General features: G+C 40.0%; 1 protein-coding gene across 8 annotated transcripts; it reads right to left on the minus strand.

Moving 5' to 3' along the window:
- LOC118407309 (E3 ubiquitin-protein ligase arih1-like) lies at window positions 1–25812 on the minus strand. Of its 8 annotated transcripts, none has more exons than XM_035807789.1 (16): window positions 25443–25810; window positions 18509–18576; window positions 15422–15503; window positions 14707–14742; window positions 12534–12704; window positions 11514–11569; window positions 10825–10891; window positions 10227–10333; window positions 9864–9906; window positions 9569–9640; window positions 9048–9178; window positions 6120–6177; window positions 3834–3917; window positions 2620–2796; window positions 1723–1835; window positions 1–1285 (listed from the first exon to the last, which is right to left on the minus strand). In XM_035807789.1, the coding sequence occupies exons 1-16, from the start codon at window positions 25677–25679 to the stop codon at window positions 1198–1200; spliced, it is 1590 nt and encodes a 529-aa protein (XP_035663682.1). In that variant the 5' UTR covers window positions 25680–25810; the 3' UTR covers window positions 1–1197. The 8 variants fall into 8 exon arrangements, with proteins under 8 accessions (XP_035663682.1, XP_035663674.1, XP_035663666.1 ...); XM_035807781.1 differs by having other exon boundaries at window positions 3834–3921; window positions 6118–6177; XM_035807773.1 differs by having other exon boundaries at window positions 6114–6177.
- Window positions 25813–26792: the final 980 nt, after the last annotated feature.

Below are 26792 nucleotides of genomic sequence, written 5' to 3' on the forward strand. Positions count from 1 at the left end.
GAATGATTTGATCTGTTTATTGGATAAATTTTCAATAGGTACACTCGTTTTAATAATGGCATACAGGAACAATAAACCAAAGGTGCACAATATTGTACTGTCAGTGTCACTGTTCACGTTATCTTACATGCAACTTGCGCGAGAATGAAGTTGCTAAAGCCTGATATAGCCTGTCTTGCTCTGTACAACATGTAGTACAAGTATTGTACACAAGGCGGACATATTCAAGATCTTACTTACATGTACACTGTTTGCATATTCTTCAAAGCATTTCAGTCCCAAAAAAAGAGCTACATACATGCTCAATACATACCTTTCTTACGGAAGAAGAAAAAAAACCTATCATAGAAGCTACAATTTAACCTGGTTTCAAAAGGAGCATTTTCAAATCAACATCTAGTGAAACTGAAGTTTGCTGGGGATGCGAAATCGTTCACATTATACAAAACAAATGGTTGGAGTACCCTATGAGACTTCAGGGTAACATTTCCCATTCGAACATGAGATACACATTGCCATGTATGACTTTTATTCATTGCAGGATTTTTGTACAGAATTACAACAACATACTTCTAGAGCCAAACATGTCCGAAACTGTAATTTTTATCTACTGCAGGGCTTTAAACTATCTTGAAAACATTCCCAATCTGTAGTACCGGCTAATACAGTAACTGTACTTCTTTTGCCATGTTTAAAGTGTGAGAACAATTTACAGCATTCCAGGCTCAAAAGCAGCATGGTTTAGTACTCCTATTCAAACATGTGGCCCAGGGAGCAAAAACAATTTCCCCACCAAAGCAAAGAAATCGAGAGAAAAAGCACTGCACAGCAGTACATTGTACATACACGGAGATATCATACTATCTCGCAGACATACCCACTGAAATTTTGACACCATGTAAGCCAAGCGTACATGTATTTATATTTCCATATGTGTCACCAGCGAATCTACCAAGACCGTTGCTCTCTTTTTCATCTACACACAACCAAACACATTGCGGAAGTTAGCAAACAGTGAGATCTGTCCATATCTAGGCATATGGGTGCGTCTGCAGCAAATTCTTTACTTTTCCTTTATTTTTTTGTTTCACCGTTCCACTGTGCTGTGAGATATGCACTGTTGAACCACCACGTTGTTATGCTTTTTTATTATTTATTATTTATAAGGATTCAGTTGTTTCACACCGACGGAAGCAGCTACAAAACCTCGTTGTACTCCCAGAAGTCCTTCTCGTAACCCTCGTGCACATGCTGCAGCAAGACGTTCACCCGACTCTCACAGTACCTGCAACCAACAAGAGCCACAAAAAGTTTTGTCAATCAATCAATCAATCAATAAGATAGTTAATTAATCAAATAAGAAAGATATGCTGCAGCAATACGTTCACCCAACTCTCACAGTACCTGCATCAAAGGAAGAAGACATGATACATGAATATGCCAATCAAGGTTAGTTTGCTTGTTCGTTTGTTCAGACCTTAATAGTTCATAGTACTATCGACAAATAGGGAACTTCAAGCTTTCCTTGCTATGCTAGTAGCAGAGGTTGCTAGCACTTCCCATTTAACGTGACCAAGGCACCCCGATTTTAAACAGCACCCTGAAAGACCCTTACGTCCCTTCCGAAAGACCAAACATAGATGCCCTTCCCAGCATTTAAACCTAGCTGCCTTTAAGTTAAGAAGAGATCGATAGATAAAACATTGGGAACAGCTGTCTCACCTATACTTATCCTGAACCTTCTGCTTGATGTCCACTAGACTGTCGGCGGAGATGTCTCTCTCCAGATACTCCGACAGACACTCCGTCGCATTCTCCAAGTCTTTCTGATTGTCCTACAACAAACGTGATGAAAAGAATGTCAAACTTGTAGGCTGGACTGATACATATAGAATACAACACGGTGTATTCTGTATCGCCCAAGGTATCAGCCCGACGGCGGGTTGGATCGCGTTGCAACAGTAATGTTCCAACGTCCGAATCAGGTATTCGAACTTTCGATGGCGCCGTACTCGGCCCACTCGAAACAGTTCGATTTATTCGAATGGAGCCCGTGTGATAAGCTCGGGCCGTACGGAAAGTTACGGTAACCACACGGTCCGGAACACCCGTATCGAACGTTTTCGCGTCACAGGTATGACATAAAGCATTATACTAGCATCTGTCCAGAATCTGACAGACACTCCGTCACATTCTCAAAGCCTTTCTGATTGTCCTACAACACGGCCAAAACACACTCAATGCTACAGCTGCTAGTCAGCAGAACCAGAAAGATAGATAGAAAAGCTCATGATATGCAATTACAGTTAATGTACGAATGGAATGGATGAAATGAATAAAGGGAAAGAATGAGTGGATCTCGTGCTAAACAACTGCACTTCTGTAATTCTCAGAGTCAAATTAACACTACATTGGTTAATGATGATTGAGTGACTAAATTAAATCTAGTCTCAGAATTACCATGGAGGCATGTACGGTATCTAAACTTCTTTGAACATAAGATAAGATGAGACTTGTCTGACCCGGGCTTACCTCTTCCCATATGACCTCAACAAAAAGCAGCTAACATTTTTCATGACTGCATATAGCCTCAAACAAACGAACATTCACAAAACAAACCTCAAACATGATGGACTGGTTGTTCTTCTTCAGGTAGAAAGCGAAGACGTAGGTGTACATCAGGACCGTGCGGCACTGGCACAAGACGTCCACGGCCTTCTTAAGGAACTGCACCTCGATCCAAGACATGTTGTGCTGCTGCATCTCCTCCATCTTCAGCTTGACCTGGGCGTACAGCTGGGGGGGGGGGGGCTGAGTCAGAACTGTCCATAAAAAACTACAGTTTGCAGAAATAACTTGAAAGTTCATCTGTGTTGGTAGAAGTGTAGAAGTCATTCTTGAAATAGTTGAACTGTAATTCCCGACACAAAGGTTGGACTCACCCAAATAGTTGAACTGTAATTTCTGACACAAAGATTGCACTCACCCAAATTTTCGACTGCACAGCATCAGTCTTTGTCAAGGAATGAACAAAATTTAGGTGAGTCCAATCTTTCTGTTGGAAATTACAGTTCAACTATCTCAAGTTTGGAGAAATAGTAGTCATAGTCTGATACACTGCACAAGGGTGTGGAGCAGTGTTCTAGCCAGCCTGAATCTTTTTTCCGTCCCCTGGATTTTGAATGGAAATCCTGTCAAAGGCGGAACTATCCTAGGGGGGTGCTGGGGCATTCTCCCTTGGAAAATTTTGAAATCTAGACCCTCTGAATACTATTTCCTGTATTTTGAGGGGCAAATTTTGCTGGTAGACTCAGCTTGGTTCAATTTTTTGCTTTATATGCAGATTTCTTTTCCGTCACAGAAAACGGACAATGGAAAAGACAATAAACTAGGTAGTAAGTGAGATAAGAAAAATGAACATCATAATGTTAGTCAGTCATATCTACAAAACGATCATTAGATTTTGACTACGTTAACACATTTAATCTTCCTGTTCATGCAAATCTGGGTTGGACAAGTCCACTAGCCCTACTGTCCAGGGTAAGTGAAATAGCCCATCAGGTAAGCTCATGTCCTATCCCACTTACCTGATTGGGCAAGTAAGATTTTGATATACTTTTCACAGTTAAGGCAACAAGCATTGGTCAACACAGAAAAATAGAGTCAAAAATAAAAAAATTCCATCGCTGGAAGTGAAAATACATACATAGAAAAAGAAATTTGTTGCGGCCAAGTAAATGTTTCGGGCAAGTAAATGTACATGCCCTATGGGACAAGTGAATTTTAGAAAACTTGTTCAACCCTACAAATGACACCCTCCACACATGCTTCACCTTGTGCTCAAACTTGAGGCTCTGTTGATGGTTGGCGTAGCGGTTGTAATAAAACAGGTACCGCTGCAGCGCCGCCCTCGATTTCTGTGTGTGACAAAGACAGTGCGAACGATGAGCCCCGATCTGTACACGTACCTCCCCACACATACCAACCAGTCTCCCTTCACATCCCTAGTGTTGCTCTGCCACAACACACAACATAAGCCCCTGTCACACACAGCCAAGCATCGCATCCAGACCTTTTCTAGACCATGGTTGGGAGTTAAGCCCATCTGTTGCACACAGCCTCTCGGCAGTTTCTGTACCAGGGTATATCTTTACAGGGAGGGGTTGCTAGCTCTTCCCCTTAAACAATTTCAGGCACCTCCTCAAACATAATAAGTACCTCGATGACTAGACATCCAGGTAATAAGATATGCCAAAGAGCAGTTACTCAGGCAACTGGATATGATTTTAAAAACAGTCAGACGTTTCAGATTACCCCTTTTTGCACACCTTCCCAAAGACAGGTGCAGCCCCAACCGAGATGCCCTACCAAGGATTTGAGTCAGGGTCTCCCAGTTACCATCTTATTCGAACCAGGAGCTTAACTGTGAGGCTGCCACCGATTGAGCTGGTGTGTTACATCGCAGGCCGGTTATACCGGTTACATAGACACAGATACAAAGTTACAGGGTCATCCTTGGTCGGGTAGTGGTCATGGTAAGGTCCTGGCAGGTGTGACAGGGGCTTTGACCACGGACAGGTGAACAGGTAACAGTGTCACCTTCGTTTGGCTTGTAATGTGATACACACTGAACCTGTGCCCTGTAATGTTCGATCGATCACTCCGTCTTGGGTTACTAAGTCATGTGGAACTGAAACTTGCCTGCACCTGCAAAGTGCAAAGAACACCGTTTTCATAGAAATTTTTGACATGCATGTAATAGTAATACAATAATCATAATCAGGCTAAGAACAGATCATGGGCAGGCTAAGAACAAGATTTTCTCATAAGTGGTGTTTGGAATTATAGAAAAACTATTAATAAAAAAGAATTTTGAATTGATTGGAATGAAATTCATCTGTGATAGTAATTGTCATTGTAAAGATCTTATACACTAATTCTGCACACAAAGGAAAGCGCTTACCAACAAGCAAAACCTGTTGCTGAGGTCACACCATCGTTTAGGTCATGTGACACAGGCTTTGGGTCATTTTAACTTGAGAAGGGTCAAAGGGCTGATCGAAAGCTTGTTGGTAAGTGCCTTACACTTCACATACAGAATTAGCGTGCAAAATCTTTTTTCATGACTTTTGGGGATTTTAGGAAAAAAATCAACTCTGGTATCAGGCCCCTGGTGGGGATTTGTCATATTTCAAAGCAAAAGTATCATACAACCATTTATTCAGTACTTGACTAGCGTACATTGTATATTTCCAATCACAGAGTGTAGATCATGGGTAACTGAAATACTGTAGGTGCTAAGCTATAGTAGAATACTTGATTGATCCAACACAATGATTGTCAAATGCCACAGGTGTGCATCTAGCTCACTCTGGACAAACAAGTGTAACACATCTATCTGACATTGTTGTCAAAGCATTGCTATGCTAGTATTGCTAGACTTAATACACAGTCAAAACTGTACAAGGGACCACTTCTACATAAGGACCACCTGGCCAATGTGACCACTTTTTGGTGGGCACTTGGATAATTTTTTTCATTGTCACATGCATGAAGAATCCTGCATATAGTGACCACTTATCCACATAGACCAGATTCTATCAGTCCCTGGGTGGTCTTCTTGGACAGATTTGATGACTGTGCATTCATCTTTTTAACTCTGAGTGAAGACGAGTGGACATAACACAGAAACACAGAAAGTAAGGAGACAAAACTAAAACAGCAAGACAAAATGTACACAAGAGCATTAGTCCATGGGCCAGGACCCCAAATTTCATATTTCGGTACCCTCTGGGACGGCAAATTTTCCTTGTTATTTTTCAACTGTTACAGTAGAAGCCATGTGGCATACATTTTGATGTGACAGCCATTCTGGTATGGTAGCTTTAGCCCTCAAACCTATCACCATCTAATGATCCGTAAATTTCGTGTCTATAAACAAGGGGGAGGGGTAAAAAATCAAACATCAATATATTTAGTCAGAGGTACCGATTTTCCTCTGGCCCATGGACTAGTCCGTGAAAAAGACAACATGCACACTACTACGCTACAGAATATCTAGTAAGACGTACACAAGAGCATATCTAGTAAGTGAAAAAGCAATGTAGACTTACACTTACCTCCTGAGCATCGCGGGCAGCCTTGGCCTCTTCCTCGTCATAACGGTTACAGTTGTACCTGGGGGGGGAAGGACGGAAAAAGGTCAGAGTTCATCTGAGATCATGGTTAACAACGTCATAACGGCAGAGTCCTCCCCAGAGGATGGAATAACGGAGGCCCTAAACTATACTCCTAGCCCAGGTCCACTATACTACTTTTGAAATTTAGCGTGTTTCTTACATATCAGGGTTCTCCCCAGAGAGTGGAATAAGGGAGGCCCTCCACTATACTCTCAGCCAGCTCCACTATACTATTTTTCAAATTTAGTGTGTTTCTTCCCTATTTTCTTTGTTAGTTTTGCTAAGATTAAAGGACAGCATCAGAAAATTTTCAATTCTTTATTTTCCAGTAGTTTACTCATTAAAAAGTTGATGTACGTCAATTTTTACATTGATCCGCCTAATATGACCCTGTAGACACGTTTGAACTTCGCGCTCTCCTCCTCTCCCCGCCGCGCTGGCCGATGACGTAATGGCCTCGTTCTGATCGTCTGAGATTGTATGACGTCACGGATCCGAAACTTCTAGCCAGCCATTTTGCTCGGTGAACCTCGGTCCTCTCAGCGGTAAATAATCACCCCGCCATTCTGGAGTTCAGTTTGTTGTCATTGAAAATTACTTTCGTGGACCTGTAAGTCGCATTGTGAGCTGTCTACGAGTCCCATAGTCCCCGGGAGACTGAACATGAATAAGCTTGCCTGCGTGTGAACCGCGCGGCGACGGAACGAAATCAAAACAATGGTGGTGGGGGAGGTTCACGCACCGTGCCATTTTGGACTATTACAAGAGCGAGTTCGGGTCAGTTCTTACCTTCTCCTTTCCGGACAGCACAGCGATAATTACACGTAAGCTTCCACGAATTTTGGTTGAATTCACAATTGTCCAACTGGCAGGGACATTAAAAAAAATCATTCTCTGACAACATACCCTTGATCGCTACATATCGAACGATTCCCCTTCCGCGCCGAAACATACATAGAGCATTGTTGTTTTTACATACAACACAGGCCGGCATTGTGAATGGCGCGAAATGTCGGCTTCGTTTCAGAGTCCGTGATTTGTTTTGAATGAACCCCCAGCAATCTCCGCCAAAGCTACATGATTGAAAAACCGACCAGTCCAGATAATTTACCCGAGAAACAGAAAATAAAGTGAGAGGCGAGGCGTAACTCGCACGATCTGTACAAGTTGTGGTGCTATCTGTTTCGGCGCGAAAAGGGGGTTGTTCGATATGTAGCGATCAAGGGTATGTTGTCAGTAGAACAAACGAGGTCTACAATTGTGAATTCAACCAAAATTCGTGGAAGCTTACGTGTAATTATCACTGTGCTGTTCGGAAAGGAGAAGGTAAGAACTGACCCGAACTCGCTCTTGTAATAGTCCAGAATGGCACGGTGCGTGAACCTCCCCAAAAACCATTGTTTTGATTTCGTCCCGTCGCCGCGCGGTTCACCCGCTGCAGACAAGCTAATTCATGTTCAGTCTCCCGGGGACTATGGCTTCGTAGACAGCTCACAACGCGACTTACAGGTCCACGAAGTTAATTGTCAACAACAACGGACTGGCTTCCAGAATGGCGGTGTGATTTCCCGCCGAAGGGACCGAGGTTCACCGAGCAAAATGGCTGGCATGGCCAGAAGTTTCAATTCTGATTTGTGACGTCAGCGCGCAGGCAATCAGAACGAGGCCATTACGTCATCGGCCAGCGCGGCGGGAGAGGGGAGGAGAGCGCGAAGTTCAAACGTGTCTACAGGGTCATATTGGGCGGATTAATGTAAAAATTGACGTACATCAACTTTTTAATGAGTAAACTACTGGAAAATAATGAATTGAAGATTTTCTGATGCTTTCCTTTAATGACAATTCACAGATGTTTGTACCAAGTGGCATCACTTTTCCAGTCAGCATTGTCTGCAAAAACTTGTGAATGAGCAATGATCAAAATAATAGTAGTTTTGCCACTTCACAACAAAGGAATAACAACAGTATATTATACTTGTAGTATTTGACACCCTCTGTCATTGCAAAATGAACCCATTTTATGAAAGTGCAGCGCGTTGGTGCGGGTAATTTTTGCCAGCCCCTCCACTATACTAAAAAATTCTGGGGAGAACCCTGCATATTTTCTTGGTTAGTTTTGCTAAAAATTAATTAAAATTCACAGATTTTTGTGCCAAGTGGCATTACTTTTTCAGTGGGCATTGTCATTATACTTGTAGTATTTGACACCCTCTGTCATTGCACAATGAACCCATTGTCGTGAAAGCACAGCGCGTTGGTTTGGGCTATTTTTGCAAACCCCTCCACTATACTAAAAAATTCTTAGGAGAACCCTAAACGGTTACAGTAACTGTTGTACCTGAGCAGGAAGGACGGAAAAAGGTAAGGGTTTATCCAAGATGGTAAAATACATTGTGGGGAACTGGACTAAAAAATTCGAATGGATTTTCTAAGAGGAATAAACTAAATAAGGAAGCAACTACATTGACACGTACTAGCCTTTTCTCAACTGGGATATACATCTCTAACTGCTGTGCCATTTGTGAAGAAGGGGTGCCGATATTATTTTCTGAAACTACCTACTTGCGACTCAGCAAAGCAGCTTTGTACAGTTGGACAGAGCAGTTGCTTCCAACACATAATAATACCGTACAAGGTATATTTCGCTATCTGAAGGGTGTGCATAGTACAAGAAGAAGAGTTTGCCAGGCAATTACGATCAATTACTTGAGTCACTTGTCCCTAAGGTAACGTTTGAAGTAATTCAATCAACACCACTTCTGTAAACGGGTGGCATACCAACGACTAAAACTGAGTAAAAGTCTGAGGTGAGCACTTCTGCTTTGCGCTGAAAGAAAGTATCAAACTTGAAATGAAAGCAGATCTCACCATGACGATCCGTGAGGCTCCCATGGCCCGAGGCAGACCCAGCAGAAGTCAGCCTTGCAGTTCTGGTTCCGACACACCATGTGGTTACACCCTCCGTCTTTCTCGATGGTCACGTGACACTTGGGACACTCCTGGGGTTGGAAACGTCTTAACGTTAGCTTGAGGGTTCATCAGGGTTGGTACTGAACATGAAAGTTGAACTAAAATACATTACTACCTAAACCAGAGCACAAAGGACAGAAGCCAACTTAGCCTGGATACCAGATCCCAGCCTTTCTCAAAATAATTACCGTGTGAGATCAGGCTGCAGCCAACTCTGTTTCTGCCACACAACTTGGTGCAATCTGCAGTTCTTTGAAGAAAAAAGATTCATATCTAGCACAGATGACAGTAGTCTGTGTAACACAAACTCTGCTGTCTGGGGCTGTAACTGACCCCTCCCCACAGAGGCAGGCGGATGTTGGACGGGCTGCTGTAAGTAAGATTTAATCAGGCTAAGATGACAGGAGACCCAGACAAACCTTGGTGTTGGCTGCTATCCAATTTGACGTCTCCGAGTCATCATCACACTTCTTCTTCCACTTCTTCAGCCACTGCCAGACAAATCAACAGTGAACACCATTATTCCACATGCTTTTGGGTTCACCTATACAGTGGTCACAAAACTTTTACAGATTTACGTTCTGTTATACTCTTCTATGTAGTCAGCACTTCTTGGCCCATCTAACAAATCTAACAAACTTCAATCCAAACAACAACAAAAACTTAATCATTGAGTTCTAATTTAGAATCTGTTCAAGAGAAAAGTCTACTTACTGAACACTTGACTGGATCGTGCCAGTTTTCAGAGCAACTGAAACTGAAGAATGGAGAAACAACAGAGTCTCAATTACATACTTATTGACATTGATACCACATGTTATGACAGGCAGAAGCAATACTTACGATTTAAGAAAAAAACTGCGATGTCTTACCACAAACTGTATCCACAGGCTAAGTTACGATTTAAGAAAAACTGCGATGTCTTACCACAAACTGCATCCACAGGCTAAGTTACAGGATTTGTATCCACATATACTTTTGCCTACTGTCTAACTTCATAAACAACACTGATTCGGCACCAAACAATTACCTTTATTTAATAGCAGGAAGGTTAACATAATGAATGTAGGATCTCACCAGAAACTGTGTCCACAGGCACACGATACAGGTTTTGCATCCACGTACTGCACCCTGACTGCATATTTACAGTCTGGGGCAGGGCACCACTTCATTAATCTGTGGCACTGCAAGGAAAGGAAACAGGTGGAAAAAACGTCGTGATGATCTGGCACAAGGAATGATGTGGCAACCTTACAATTTTACATGCTGTTAATGGTTTCATCAGGTTGGCAAATTACTCATACATGTAATTGTTATTGAGTAGGCCGACTAGTCTCTCTTCGCAGCCAGGGGCTGAACTGCAAGGAGCTTTCAACAAGTATGTTCAGCAACAAGTATGTTGAGCATGAACTGATCGTGTTCTTAATACAGTTTTCATCCGTTACAATCTTAAGTTTGTTGGCTTAGGTTGTTGAGCTTGCCCCTTGTGTGTGGTGGTTTCTATGAGCTTGAGGATTGTGACATTATAGCAAGCAGATGTGTAGTGTCGCATAAACTACCTTCATCTCAACAATGTTTTTTTTCCTGGGGTCTTGACAGCGTTTTCATGTTGTGATGCAATATTTGTGGCACAAGACTTCAATCTCTATCAATAACTTCACTCAGAACAACTTACCTCCACAAAACTATTAGTTATCAAGTGCTGGTACTTCAATTTCACTTTGGAATCTTGTATAAGCCTCCTGTGTGAAAATGAAAGGCTAGTAATTATTAAACAGCTACTTGCTAAAACATATACATACAGTATATCTATAAAATACACCACACTATACCTAATAAATCAACAGCCATGTGAGTCAGCATGACAGTTATTGTTGTGCTGCCCCTACGGCTGATTAACCAGCCTACGGATGATTAAAAAAGCTATGTGACTAATGATGATAAGGCCTAGGAAAAAAAATGTTGTGTTTCCTGTTTCCCTACCTACCCTAAAAAAACCTGCCGACCCTAGACTTTTTTTTGGGGTGGGCAGTGGAGTCACATAGCTTCCAGTTAGAATTTTTATTTGGCCTGCTTCATATTGAAGTAAAACACTGCTTGCCCCATCTAATGAAGGATAAATGTATCTATCATGCACAAAATTAAAGTTTGACATTGAAAGACAAGTGTCATCATACATTTCATTTTACTTTGTTCAACTGTATTGTAAATATGTATCACTAGAATTTTGGCCAGCCTAAAAAAAAATACAAGAAAAAAAAAAGATAATCCCTACCTACCGACCCTAATTTTTTCAGGACTGAAACAGGAAACACAACATTTTTTTCCTAGGCCTAATAGTGTATACATGGACAATATACTTACATAACTGTGGCATCATCTACTAGAATGTCACAACCGTGAGCTGCACACGATATCGTCTGTAAGAAAAAAAATCACAAAAACACTTTTATTATACATTTAACTTTTTTTCTAGGCATTAAACAACTGAATGATGCACAGGCATTCATTTGAGTATTGCATGTCTACTGGTGCTGGTTTGCAACAATACATTGGTAAAGAACATACAAAGTAAAAAGACCATAGATGTAAACCTTTTTTCTCTTAAGAGTTTGATTTGGAGAAAATAGTGGGTTTTTTTTAGGAAATAAGGAGGTTTACAAAACTATAACATTAAACCACCACGAAAATGTCAACATGGACAATACCATGTCCAGATGTATTTGTTTGTCTAAGGGGCCTTCACTTTGATTTATCACTCACAATGCATCCTATTGCGCAAACTTTGAAATTGCTTACAGTGATGGATACTGGTGGACTCCTATAGATACTAGGCTATACATCTACCTGTCCCATGCCCTCGTCCATGATTTTGGTGGTGAGGTATTCGTTCACCCTCGGTCCCAGCCCTCCCATGGGGCGGATCCATGGTGGGACTGGTACCTCGGGTGATACAGAAGACACAGTGTTGTATTATTCACGTATCCCCTACCTGTCCCATGCCCTCGTCCATGATTTTGGTGGTGAGGTATTCGTTTGAGCAGGGGTGTTTCAACTTTCATGCTTGTCTAAGGATCTGCTTCCCAGTGTAAGGGGGTCTGGCTAAAAGCCTGTTCCTACCTGTCCCATGCCCTCGTCCATGATTTTGGTGGTGAGGTATTCGTTCACCCTCGGTCACAGTCCTCCCATGGATCGGACCCGCGGTTGGGCTGGTACCTCGGGTGATATTTGTATTATCTATGTATCCCCTACCTGTCCCATGCCCTCGTCCATGATTTTGGTGGTGAGGTATTCGTTCACCCTCGGACCCAGCCCTCCCATGGGGCGGACCCACGGTCGGGCTGGTGCCTCGGGTGATATTTGTATTATCTATGTATCCCCTACCTGTCCCATGCCCTCGTCCATGATTTTGGTGGTGAGGTATTCGTTCCAGCAGGAGATGCAGAAGCGGTGTCCGCACTCCAGCCCCGTCATGTAGGACTGCGGCATGGTGATCAGGCAGATCTCGCACAGCAGCTCCTGATTGGCCAGGGCTGTCGACGATCTCGTGTTCATCTGCAGGCAACAAACACGCTCCAGTGACCACCCACTACACTACATGATAGCACATGATTAAAGGTGACAGGCAACAGCGGACTGGGCGAACTCTGAGAAACAGCAACCACCTTACACTACCAGCATGTAGAAATGAACGACTCAGAAACTATCAGGCTACCTCATTGTTCAATCAAACTCTGTAGGAACTCTTTCAGAGATCTAGACAATCAAAATTCTAAACAAATGTTTCAGATGACAGCTTAAATCTTTTACTGTAGAGAAGCATGTCAACTGTCTCTTGCATTCTTGTCAATCTGTTAATTCTCGAACGTATCATATGTAAATGATTTTAGATGTTGACGTTTGCAATGAAGCACTGTTTCTGTCGATTGTTGCAATTTGGTTTGCAATTCAGTTGTTTTTTACTGCCAAAAAAAAACAAATAAAGCTCTAACTTATCTTATCAGTCTGTGGGTGTACCCAGCTGGAAATACTAACTGTATCTACACTTTTGTAAAGCCAAAACATGTTTACGGCAGGCTAAGTTTATTATCTTATCCATTGTATTTTCCATAGTCTTTTATCTTTTATTTCTTATATTTGGCAGACAAATATTTCTTGGATGTGTTATCTCTTGGATTGGAAAAACCTTTCTTTTTCACTTTTTGTCATATCACTTGTTTGAAATTTTGAAGTTAGCCTTAGAGTTTCAACTGCCTGTAATCAGGTTTTGCTGCCATTGTATTTCAATGACCTTCATCACACCTTGTGCACACTAACTTTTTTCTATGCACCAAAATTTTATAGTTAGGCCCACCATGGCAGCTCTTCCCAAAAATGAATTTGAACAGCTGGTCTGCATTTTTGTCTCCCTAGACTCTGGGCCAGTCTGGGGAGGGTTTCTGGACTTTGATATTTCAGTTACCTTGCAAGACTTGCTTGAATACTGAACAATATAATTTAACAAAACAGCCAAGTGTTGATCTTAAAATCTGCATCTTTTCCAGTGTTCAGAATTTAGAAGCTGTGTGTCTTTCTGTTACTTTAGTTTTGTGTTTTGTGTTTTCTACAAATTGAAAGAATGATGAACTGTAGAATGATAATTACACCAGCCAGAATCCCTTTTCCTGTATTCTCTCTCTTTTTTTAAAGTCTAAATCCATCTCAAAGCCCAGAAAGTGTGTGTCCCCTTTATTCCTATCTTCTACTAAATAGTCGCCCAGCATGAAAACACAGGAGGCACAAAGCTTGACTTTACACCATGTGAAATTACAGATAAGGAATTGACTTGTGTCTCACACCCAAGTTAGGATGGTGAGAGAGCATAGTGATTATTCTAACATACACCAAAACGTTTAATTAAAAGACATGCAGCTAGAAGCTAGAATGCACGACCTGATGCCCACACTTGAGACAGCCCATGACAAAAACAAGGCATTATAGAAACAAGTAGTACTGGTATCACTAAAGGAAAATTGGTCATTTTGCATCTACTTCCATGTTTTATTTTTCATACTATGCACCAAACGGCTGTTTTTTGCTTAATCTAAAATGCACTGGCTGAGCTTCTTTCAAAATTTCAAGACCATTGGAATAATAAGCTGTTTCATGTTCCATGTGCACATGCCCAGCAAGTTGTATTGTGGGTAATATGTCAAAGCTTATGGCCCCTTAACCATTAACAAGACACGTCTGGATGTGTATCAAGCAAAGTCTAGACAAGAGCTGTTTAAAGAGGGTACAAGGGGCCTTTACCTTTGACACATTACCCCACAATTCACTTTGCTGCACATGCACAGATGAAACTGTGAAAAGATTTATATTGTATCTAGTTGTATTACTCTCCACTTTGTAGCAACTTGGTTGTATCAAACTTTGTAGCAACTTGGTTGTATCAAACTTTGTAGCGACTTGGTTGTATCAAACTTTGTAGCAACTTGGTTGTATCAAACTTTGTAGCGACTTGGTTGTATCATGGGCTGTCAGGATTAAGGCAAAATTGTGTCAAGGCGAAACTCACAGCGCCGAGCTGGCTGTTTGAGCCATGACCGGGATTCTGCAAAGAAAACCAAGCATGATTAACTGCTGGGCGTGTTCCAGGGACAAGATGAGGGGTGATCAATAGGTCTGCAGCCTCTACGAAAAATTAGCACAGCTCAAACTTTAGGGCACAATTGCATAGTATACTATAAACTGGCTTTTATCAATGCCCGTGAAATTTCAATTATTGTGGTCATTATTTTCATGTAGACGTCCTTTATAAAATCAGCAGGTAATAAAGTGGTGATAAAAATGAGGGTAAACTGTGATCAGAGTTGTGTGGGTCGTGTTTCTTATGCTGTGAAATTTACAAAGACATAGTCAAATCCTTTCATACTGTATTTCAACTACAAAAAAGTGCGTATATGACTTTCAGCAATGCTGCAGTTGACCTGCACAAATTGCAGCTAAATTGTCCTTCTCTCTCAACTAAGGTTACCAATTTTCAAAAGAGTGTTAGATGCAAAGTGATCATCCCAATGATTCTTTAATGTTTTTATACATAATACCCAATCCCTAAAAGAGCTGTGCACGTTATATCTGGGCCTAGAACTTATTGATCACTCCTCATACCAACTGTACAGGTTAGATGTAGTGCACACAAAAAAATGCAAGACAGCACACAAAAACACAAAGCACAGTCTAGTCAGTACGACGTACAGGTTCACAGCGTTGATGTATGTTTGAGTTTGTACCTTGGGTCTGGACTTGGCTTTCCTATGGGGGCTGATGATGTGGGCCTCACTAAACAGCTTTTCCTGGTTCCCATCGAAGTATCTGCGGACAGAGGAGGAAACATAACCAGTGAGTTTCGTTATAAGGCCACAATAACTGAATTTGTTGGTTCACTGGTTTTTAAGAAATAAACATATAGCAAGCGGACATCATAAAACTAGAGGGTAGGGAGGAAACTTGAATCAGGGTTGGACAAGTTTTCTAAAATTGACTTGTCCTATCGGGCAAGTACTTGAAAAATTTACTTGCCCGAACCAACTTTTCACTTGCCCGAAATCTAAATGACATTTTTCTATGTACATTCATGGCCTTCAATGGAATTTTTGTTATTGGCTCTATTTTCTGTGTTAATCAATGCTTGATGTCATGACTTTGAAAAGTAGCAAGTACATCAAAATCTCACTCAATGAAGAAAAGCTAACTTGTCCGATCGGGCAAGTGGGGAAGTACATGCACTTGCCCGATTGGCATTTTCACTTTCCCGGGACTATAGGGCTAGTGGACTTGTTTATCCCTGCTTGAATATTATTATTTGTCCCATTGACACAAACCTGTCTATATTGACCACCTGTCCACAAAGACCAGACTTTCTCAGTCCCTAAGTAGTTTTTCAACTCTACATTTTGACTGTAATTCAAGTTCCATAAAATCTTTTGAGGTACAGAGAAAAAGCAGCTGGGCTGGTGGTTGCCTTACCCAGTTTGACTGTCTCAACAATATTCAAACAACTTCTAATCTTGCTTAGGCCTAGGAAAAAAAATGTTGTGTTTCCTGTAACGGTCCTGAAAAAAATAGGGTCGGTAGGTAGGGATTATCTTTTTTTTTTTTTTTTTTTTTTTTAGATGTGGGCTTTGGTAAAAACTCATGAACATGGTACCTGGCTTGAAACCTGCATTATTTCATAAGCTTGGACAGTGTTGTGGTGCCCATCCATGTCAATATCTATCCATATACTATAGTATATGGCCTTCTTCAGTCAACATTGACCATATGTATTGATAGAATCCTAATCAATATAAGCCCTACACTACAACGTCGACTGTGGCTAAACAGTCCTTGATACAAGAATGACAGTCTCTGCCACATGGGGTGCATCTGTAGCCTGACTCAGGTCTGTTTCGCAGGAGTTCTTTTTGAAGGATCCGCTTTTCTTCTGCCGTCTGCTTTCACCTGTTTTTTTTCTCTTCTTTTTGTTATGTTGATGTCATATTGCTGGCTGATAGTCATAATCTTCTTCTTAAATTGACAAAAAAGTCCTGAATTTTCTTGTAACAAATTGGGCATGGGTTCCCCACTATGACCCCTTACATTGGGACATTGGTGCCTTCAAGTTTAACAAGTGGAACAGTATACACAACTCCAATTCATATATTTCCTGCTTGGAACTTTCCATGCAAATAACCATGGAAAAATGCTGAAAACAATGGGCAAAGCATCCCAATTAACTTTTATTATCTCGATCATGTTAGAAAAATAACATCAAAAGGTATAAAAAAAGTAGACAGAAAAATGTTGAAAACACTGGTAAAAGCATCCTCACTTAACTTTTATCATCTTCATCATGTTAGAAAAAAATAACACCAAATTAAAACTATTTAAAAAGAAGACAACAAAAAACCTGACAGGTGCATTTACTAACAGGTGAATAATGAGATATCTGAAGCATTTCACTCATAAAAATTCCAATAAGACCCACCCCCTCAAAAAGGTTTTCTATAAATGGTCCATCTTGAAGTTGATACAAGCAAGGAGGTTAAAAACAACCTCCTTATGAGACACCATTATTTTGGGATATCTTACCCCTGGAAAAATGGTATGTTCCAACCTCATTTACATATTCAAAATGGCCGCCGTCGCGCGTCGTCAGAAATATATGTATGCTGTTTTCCATAGCAATTTTCTGCATTTTTGGTGGTTTTGAGACCTAAAAACCAAGACCAGAAGTGAAATAAAGGCACATATGACATTTTTATGGGTAATATTGCCACAATGACCCAGTCATGTTTCTGCTGTGTTGCGAAATTTCAACAGAGAAATTCCCATCTTGCACCATGTGCCTCGAACAGGGTACGTCATTTTGGTAAGATAAAAATTACTTTGCTCCTATAGCTTAACTTATTTTATGTCCTGTTAGTTGTGATTTATGATGTTAACAGAAGCAGATAGTGTTGTTTTGACTTTTTCTACTTCATTAGGAATTAGCAGAACATGTTAAAAAACCGATTCTACAATGATGCACCAGTCAAATGTTCAAATCGAAAAATTTATGTCCTCTACTAGCCGCCGACCCAATAAAAAGTCTAGGGTCGGCAGCTTTTTCTAGGGTCGGTCGGGTTACAGGAAACACAACATTTTTTTTCCTAGGCCTTAGCAACTTCCCAAACCTCCAATCCATATGCTTTCTATAGATTTTACGTAATTGCTTCTTATTGTATTCATCTTTAAGCACATTCAATATCTGTTATATCCCTGTGGGCAGTCTGGGCTTTCATTGCAGACAAACAACACATTAACCCCTGACCAACTACGGACAGTTCATCCGATAAACGATAACGACTGCTTTTGGGTTTTATGTTCTCACATTCTCACAGTTCAGACGATGGCAAGGTGGTCTAGAGGTTCGTGTTGTTGACTCTGAATCTGGATCTAAAGGTTCTGGGTTCGAATCCCAAGCACTTCTAGAGCAAGAGCTCTTTGGTCAGGCCCCATTGTTATGGCCCTAATGTCTCAAAATAGGAAAATATACTTGGGTAATACTGTTTATTGCATTTGTTTATCTATTTTGCACATATACAAACTATAACAATGAAGTATAGAAAGTAAATAAAGGTGCTGGAAGAGGGAAGAAGCCTAGTTGGCTTGCACAGTGCCCTCCTCCACTTAACTTAACATTAACTAACCTATATATAACTATTACATATTAACTAACGTCATAATCTGGACACAGAAACAGGATCATATGTTTGACATCTGTATGAATCTTCCTTCCTTAGTACCGTAGTAGTAACAGAGACATACTGCACCGTTAGGGTTGTACCGCCCCTTACCTTTCCATGAGTTTTTCCTTGTCCCACTTAAAGTGATTCAGCAGAATACGGGTGGCTGTTGGAGGAATCTGGAAGAGGAAAAAAACAACAGTAAATATTTTTTGCAATCATTGTCCACACAAAACAACAACGAAGCCTATTACCGAATCAGGGACCAGTGAAGTCAAATTTAAGAGCATCATTCTAATTGTCAATTCTTGTCTTGTTGCTGAAAATTGCATCAAGCTTGTCATAAGTATGTGTTATTTCTAGCCCTTCAATCTATGATATACTGGAGTACTACTTTGACTTCTATGTATGTTAGTTATTACAAACCATGTAGTCTACAGTTCTGTCCATTAGAATAAGTTAGATTTATTTGTGCAACTACAAATGTGTAACATCTAATTCCCTGGCACATAAAATGTTACATTGACCATACAGCCATAGTGGTTAAGAAATATCAAGGTAACATTGGATTTGGTACTCGTGAATTTTCTTTCAACCTAGTCTGAGTCTGACTACCAGTGGCAAGTGCCACATATGGTACAATTTTGTCTCACATTATCTACCAGTCGTACATCCTAGTAAAGAATACTGCAAAGCTGTGTAGTTTAAAGCCTGCTGAAAAGGTCCTCTCATCACTCTATAAGGATGTACCTAACAAGCTTTCCTAATTGCAATTTTCTCCAATAAACTGATAATAAAAGTTTTAGAGCAGAAGATCGCAGCACCCACTTGAGTTCTAAAAATATAAAACTACACAGCATGCGGTATGAAGGTGCTTGAAAGGAATAATAAGTATGAATTTGGTATGAAAGTAATTTTGGTAAATCAGCTCAGTGTGCTTCTTTTTATACCCATTAATGATCAACCTACTTTTTATGAAGGACCTTTTAAACAACTAAAATGACTAGTTACAACCATAGTTAGCATCCCCTTGATGCTAATGATAACCACTTGATTTCTAAAAATACATAGAACAAAACAGAAATAGATCATGAGGAACTTATCAAGGCTAACATAGCAGAAATTTAGCTAAGAATGAGGCCACATTTCTTTTGACATCATATACTAATAATATAGTAATATTCAACAATATGCTATTATACCATCTAATAATAGTAATAAATTAGTAGCAATATTGTTGAAATGTACAATGGAGATATCAAATGTGATGGAGATATAGGCAGATAATGAATACATTTATTGCAGATTCTTGCAAAAAGGTTAGTAATAGCAAGTAACAGGAAAATGCTGTATAATATATACTATATACACCACATAACAACTCTAGCCCAAAAAATGCTGTCCCTAAATTCTAACATTTATTAATATGGTTTGACTTCTTTTTCTGAAACAGTGGAAGACGAAGGATCCCACTTTTTCTATAACATTTGGGTTCTGGGACGTTAATCTGAGAAATGATGATGTAGAATAGAGATGGGTTTATCACAGATACATACAATCTTGATATATAGAATACTGGGTGGCCAAAGACGGACACCCTTGCCTTTCATTTCCATTCAATCATTACAAAACCTCTGAATTATTGATTTGCCTGTGCAGTAACACTAGTAACAGGATGGTTCAATGTGTTTTATGCTCTAAAGATTCAAGACATCATCGGCAAGAGGGATGACACCGATAGTGGGGTATACTACATGTCATGATCCTTGCGTCTTGATCACAATCTTCTAAACAATAATCTACAACAGCATAAAGTAGCTCGAGCTGGCGGGGGTGGGGGTGAAAAGATGCTGTCTGGGGATAAGTGGGTAAGCAGCGAAAAGGACAAAGTCAAGGTCAATAAAGCAGGGCTTGAAAATCTGGGTGCATGATGATATGATATGCCACACTACTGTATATTCTTGATTAGAACACGGGTTCATGATGATATGCACTTTGTGCACCCAAAATTGGAGCTGAGTGCCTAATTTGTGACTCACAGATATTTGTATTAAGATTTAACTACATTTGTACTAGTATATCACTATATCATAGTATATGGCACATTCTTGACATAGTGATGTGTGAGAAAAGATAATGAAACATTTCTTGTACGTGTATTACTGAAGAATGAAGATAGCTATGGGGTTTTACACTGAAGTTCTGAAGAAAGGCAGTAACATTTGTAAAAGGTTTTGCGTCAACATTTTACTCTCTCGTTGAGCTACAAATGTTGTTCTGTATACTTAAATTTTGAGGTAATAGTATAATAGGTGTACCAGAGTACCTACTCCCAAAGATGAATTTTGAGCCAAAAGGATCCATGCTGCTGCCTCTTGTTGTAAAACAGTATTTCCATTGCTTTCAGCTTGTTCTCAATACTGCTAATGCTAACATCTGCTAATGGTTACCTGCACAGAACAAACATTGAAATTTGTTTCTAATCAGTGAAATATCAATATTTGTTATAGTCAAAAACAAAAATAAAACAATTATGAGTCTGTCATTTTTTATATGACAAGTCTTATACCAATGGATATAGAAATGTTTTCAGGTAATAGCAAATATTCATAATGCATCTGGGATGAATTGAATCATTTCTCATCTATAGGAGCATTCTAGACTTCAAAATATTTGAGCATGGACCACAATGTAGGATAGATGTTTATGATGAAACGGCATTGTAATGACAAGCCAAGGCAAGAGGTAGCACTAGCAATGTTATAAATTAAATCTCAAACAAGTCACACATAACTGACCAAGGCCTCCCAACCTTCTCCAGACCATGGTTGGAAGTTAAGCTTGTCACACAATCATTTTTATCAATTTATCAATTAGACAAGTCATCTTCATGTACGATACATAATATCAGGAATCAGGACGTGGATTGCGACTTGTTACACAGTCATTACATCATCTTTAGCAAACCAGTGCACGCTTCATCCTTAGAAATACAAATATGGCAAAAGCATGACAAGCATTTTCATAAGGGTACATGTAACTCTAAACTATCTGCTATTTACCAAAACATCTTAATCACGACAATGTGTTGAAAACCACACTAGCAGTCCTTGGGTTGTGAGGGCAGGCAATGCTTTCCTAACCTTTGACCTAATTGTATATTTTGCATTTTACATTGGAACAAGCTCCAAATATTTTTGTGTGCGTGAGTGCGTGAGTGTGTGTTTGTGTATGTGTGTGTGTGTGTATGTGTGTGTGTGTTTGTGCGTTTGCGACATTTCACGCATGTGTGTATGTTTGTCCATCACCACAATAACTCAAGAAGTGAAATTTGGGTAGGTCTTTATGACATTATGAGGCCTCAAAATGATTAGATTTACATTAGGAGAACTCTAGTTTCTACAGTAAATTTGCAGCTGCAATCTACTGACATAAAATAAATCCAATCACAAACTAAGCTCTTCCCCACAGGTTATTACATATGGATATTTAGCCTGGATACCAGACCCCAGCCCGATCTCAAAAACATCTATCGTGTACACACGACAGATATTTTTGAGATCGTGCTGGGGTCTGGTATCCAGGCTAATGGCTGCATATCCTGAGCCCTATACATGTCTATTTACCCTATCAGGGTCAACTGGTAAAATGTAAGTGATACTGTACAAGGATTGACTATCCAATTCATCACTTGGAACTTGTTTCTTCAAACCTTAAATGGGATATACACAATCTAATTCTAAAAAGGACTGTGAGAGGGCGTAGTAAGACATCAGCATAACCTATGGCCTTTCTGACATTTTCATTAATAATAGCCGTTACAGCATTGATGTTGAACAAAGAAATGCCTTGACTACAAAGCCAACATTGCATCTAGGCAGCTGGTATATTGCAGGTAAAAAATAAACAATGGCTTGATATTGAGTAACATTGTAACATTTCATCTCTAATTTGTATTCCAACAAAACTTATGGGTTCCTCTCCTACCTTGCCAGACTTAGACTTGAGTTTAGACTTACAGGCTCCTACATGTATGTCATTTGATGCATGAGGCATTGTGTATACTTAATACTACTAATGACTTTGGAGAAATAGCTTGTATTTGCCATACTTATACTGTTAATTTATTTACTTTTGGTAAGAATTTTATAGAAGGAATGGAAAGGTTTTTCCTGTGTTTGTGATTAAAAAAAATACCTTAGCACATAAACACAGGTCTGCACTTTGTGGTACAGTATAAAGCTACCAAAACAATTTTAAAAACAAACCCACTTTGAATAATCCAAGATATACAGTAACTTATAATTGATTCAAGGATCATGTTGTGTAAGCTGATATAACAAGTATATTGATCTTCTTGTTGCTGATTTAGTCCAATTTACTACACTATGCTATGATTATATGTTTACTGGTAATACAAATCTGGTGAATGAACCAGGATCTACCATAACAGAGAAGAGATAAACATGTCATACTACACCAGCTGATCACCCTGAAGTAAACAAATATTCATGAGTCAGGGTCACGCAGGGGTCATGGCTTTGTTTACTTCAGTTGTTTTGCCCTCAAGCATCTGGAACTTATTTTACTGTTGTGGTGGATTTATTTTACTGTAAGATGGAAAAGTATATTTTTTGCAGTGTTTCAAATTTACAATTATGTAGCATGTAGCAATGATATATTTGAAACGGATAAATAAATACATTGGAAACACATATTTGTGGTGTCCTGGAAGATAGGCTACCGTGAATATAGACCCACAAAATTTTCAAACTTAGACCCAAGCTTACAGTACATCTTTTGGCTGATGGTTGAAAACTGAAGCTATATTAGTACATATGGCTTTCTTCAGTTCTTGTATAACTGGACCTATCTATGGTTCAAGATATAAAAAGTGCAAATCGGGCCAGTGCATAGCCTACATGCCGGACTGTTCCCAAGGCCTACAAAGGCCAATGCCTTGACTCAAGGGCCAACGTATCCCCAAGAAAATTTTGAAAATTTTCTCACAGCCCCCAATGAGTTAGTTTAAAGTGGCCCTTAGACCCTTCTTCGTGTCATCACTACACTTAGACCCTGACAAAATGTTTCCTTGGGAGCATGTTGGCCCTGTAGCAAAGGAGCTGGTCTGTGTAGGCCCTAAAAACAGTCAGGCATCCAGGCTAACCAGTGCACATCAATGCCTGATCAGGCCATCAACATTTTTCCATGTCTAGTCGTTGACTTGGTCTTCTGTAAACCCTATCAGGAAAGGGAATCTTTCAAAACTTGTCAAACCCTGTTAAACTATGACACAATGTTAGCTTTGTTTTGTGGAATTGATAAAGACACACATGCAAAATCTGTATAGTTTCATTACATGTTGTGATTTGTGTGTTTCTGTTTTTTTCACAGCACTTTTCTCCAATCCAAATGGGTAATTAATGCATTAGCCACCTGTCCCCAGTCCAATTCCCTCACAGTGCAGACATCCAGTATCCTGTGCACCAGCAGATCTAACAATGACTCATTACCATTTATATACTTTTCACTTGTCCACCCAGGCATTCTGGGCACAGTGGTTGTTTGACTTACAGTAGTCAAACTACTGTACTTCCTTCCCCTTTCTGAGAACAGACTGAACTTTGATTTGTCAGAAAACTAGTATAAATATTTTGATATAACTTCTTTCTAAGGATATCACAAGTTTAACTAACAGAACAGTACCTGTTTTACAGAACTGTTTGTATATTGACAGGTTTTGGAGAATACATGAAATTGTATATATTGAAGCCAACCTGAAGTTAAAAAGTTATCAGCTATTTCATATATCTTATTATTGTGTTGATTCATGCAGCCATGTATACACTTGGACTAAATTAAAATACTGTGCAAAATATGATAAGAACAACACAAATCATTATGGACAGTCACTGATGAAAGATTGTGAATGCTAACTGAAACACCTGACTCTTTACATAATCCATCTAGTTATCTGATTCACTAAATCTACTTCATTAAGCAAAGCAATCTAATAAGTACAATTAAGGGTGTACAAGGTGCATACACCAGGGTTAGCTGTAAAGAAAACTTAGGTTAGCTATACTAATATAGGTATGGTGATGTACCCTTCAGAATGACTTTTCAGTCTATCCTGTAAAAAGTCTGAAAAGCATTGAAAAGCATCTAATGCAAATTTTCACATACAGCAGAGCACTTTATGGGGGATGTCAATTTTTTACAAAACTTTTTACTCTTATTTCCCATTATGAAACTCAAAGGCACTTCTGTTTTCTAATTCTAGTTGACTATGCATACATGAACTTTGTACCTAAGACCTACAAGTTGCACTCTGCCACTGTGAAGTACAATGGCATCTATTATTATGTCATAATCAATATCTAGTAGATGTTTCAAATTGTGTTTAACTTGTGATGTTAACAACAACTACAAAAAACTAATGTCATTTTAGCTATGAAACACATCTTCTTTTTCTGCAAGTCACTTTTCTTTTCCCAAACACTTGGCCGGCCTTGATGTCATTTTTACCATGACTTATTATAACCTAATCATGCAAGGTGCAATATGGATTATTGAGACTTGTCAATATGGATTTTCAGTGAGGCATTCTAAGCTGACATTAGAACTGGAAAGCTTGTAAGTTACGAGAGAGTAACAAGAAGACATGGTCTGGTTAGTGGACAAAGTGCCTCTGATGTAACCCACTAGTGCAGTAATGCCATAGGATGGGTGAAAGAAGTCATTAAGTTGGTGAGAAAGGATGTTTTCCTGTCAGAAATGATCGAGTTAGCAAAGCTGTCAACACAATATCAACAGAGTAGCTGCTCCCCTTCCATCCCGTGATAATACAGCAGCTCTGTACTGCGTGTCGGCGAGCCACGAGCACTGTGCGCGCCTGTGTGTGTTTTATTTACGTTTGCAGACTGGATGGTGGACCCACCAAAAATATGGCGGCCATTTTGGACCCCAACATTTTACCCCCTTGTGTTCCGCGGTCGATTCATTGAGAAACGCGGGCAAAAATCGCGCTTTGGGACAACATTACCTGCACAACAGTGTTCACGTCTTTGATGCAGTCTACCATGTGTTGAACAATCAGTTCTGGACTCAGGACTTCGTACGGAAAATCGTCCAGTTCGTCGTCCCTGCTGGAACCCTGAGCCGCTGATGATAAGGGCTCGGGTTCCATTCCCAAGTCAAAATTCTCATAGTCTTCGTCTGCAAGGTCATCCTCTTCTTCGTCGTCTACATCGTCCATGACATACTCGTCCTCCGAATCCATTCTGACCGGGGCGGAACCAAAGTCTGTGAGTTTGTGCAGAAATTTGGAGACTTTTCTACCCGTCCGTCCGTCTGTGTCGGGACTCCATAGATTTATTGTGACGTCATATTCGGCTAACCCCAACTTCCACCGCATCCAAACGATGTGACCTTTCCCTGGAAACAAAGGTCATCTTTCCGCATAAAACTATACACAGCTATAAGATTCAAATAATGATCATTATTGTTCCTAAATATTAATATCACTTTAGAAGACGCATATTTACGTTTGGTGCCTAAGTAAAGTTAATTGTACGAAGTCGGTTTGACATGCTGTTGTACTCTGATGCGTTCTTCTTATTGCGTCATGTTGTTGAAATTCGCACTGTGTCATATGATAAACTCTCCTCTTACGCACTATATTTCATAAAAGGAGAAAGTGAATGACTCAAAATCACTATGAATTACAGCAGACTGAGGCGCTTCACTTTCTCTCATTGATGTCATGTTCTCTACTGTAATAAGATCTATGACATGACGACATGTTTGGCTCCCGCTTCCATCAGTTCAAAACCTTGGAGCAGCATCTTCATGATGGAGGAAGAAAAAAAGATGCTGTGAAATTGAAATCCCCAAGCAGATGTTGCAGAAACTTTACCTGCTAATTTCTTCAGTTACAAACAAGCTTTCACCAATCTAACTTTTGAGATCAGTTCCGCTGGCTAAAAGGGAATTTCTCACCGCTAAAAACACGCGTCCGAGCAGCCATTTTTTTGGCTCGGATCTCTTTTAGGGTACCCACTCGGAGTAATACATCAATGAGACCTTAATTCATAACGTTAGTGAGAATTATTTGCCAGGGGACTTTTGCTACCAGAGGGTTTTGCTTTGTAGATATCGTGGACTGACACCCCTGGCCAATTTCCCGATTATTTTTTCTTGCCGACTTCTATGTGATCCCCAAACCCCTGTAGGAAGGCCTGGTGGAGGCTAGTGTCAACCCACCTCTTTGGTGAGCTAGGAATACAACTTAGCCTCCCAAACATCTGCTTGGAGACAATTTTTATTTACTGTTTAACCTCAGACTTATCTATGTTACTAGTATGTTTTAAGTGTTGTGTGTGTCTATGGACAG

This window comes from Branchiostoma floridae, chromosome 2 (genome assembly GCF_000003815.2).
Source record: "Branchiostoma floridae strain S238N-H82 chromosome 2, Bfl_VNyyK, whole genome shotgun sequence".
Taxonomy (NCBI): domain Eukaryota; kingdom Metazoa; phylum Chordata; class Leptocardii; order Amphioxiformes; family Branchiostomatidae; genus Branchiostoma; species Branchiostoma floridae.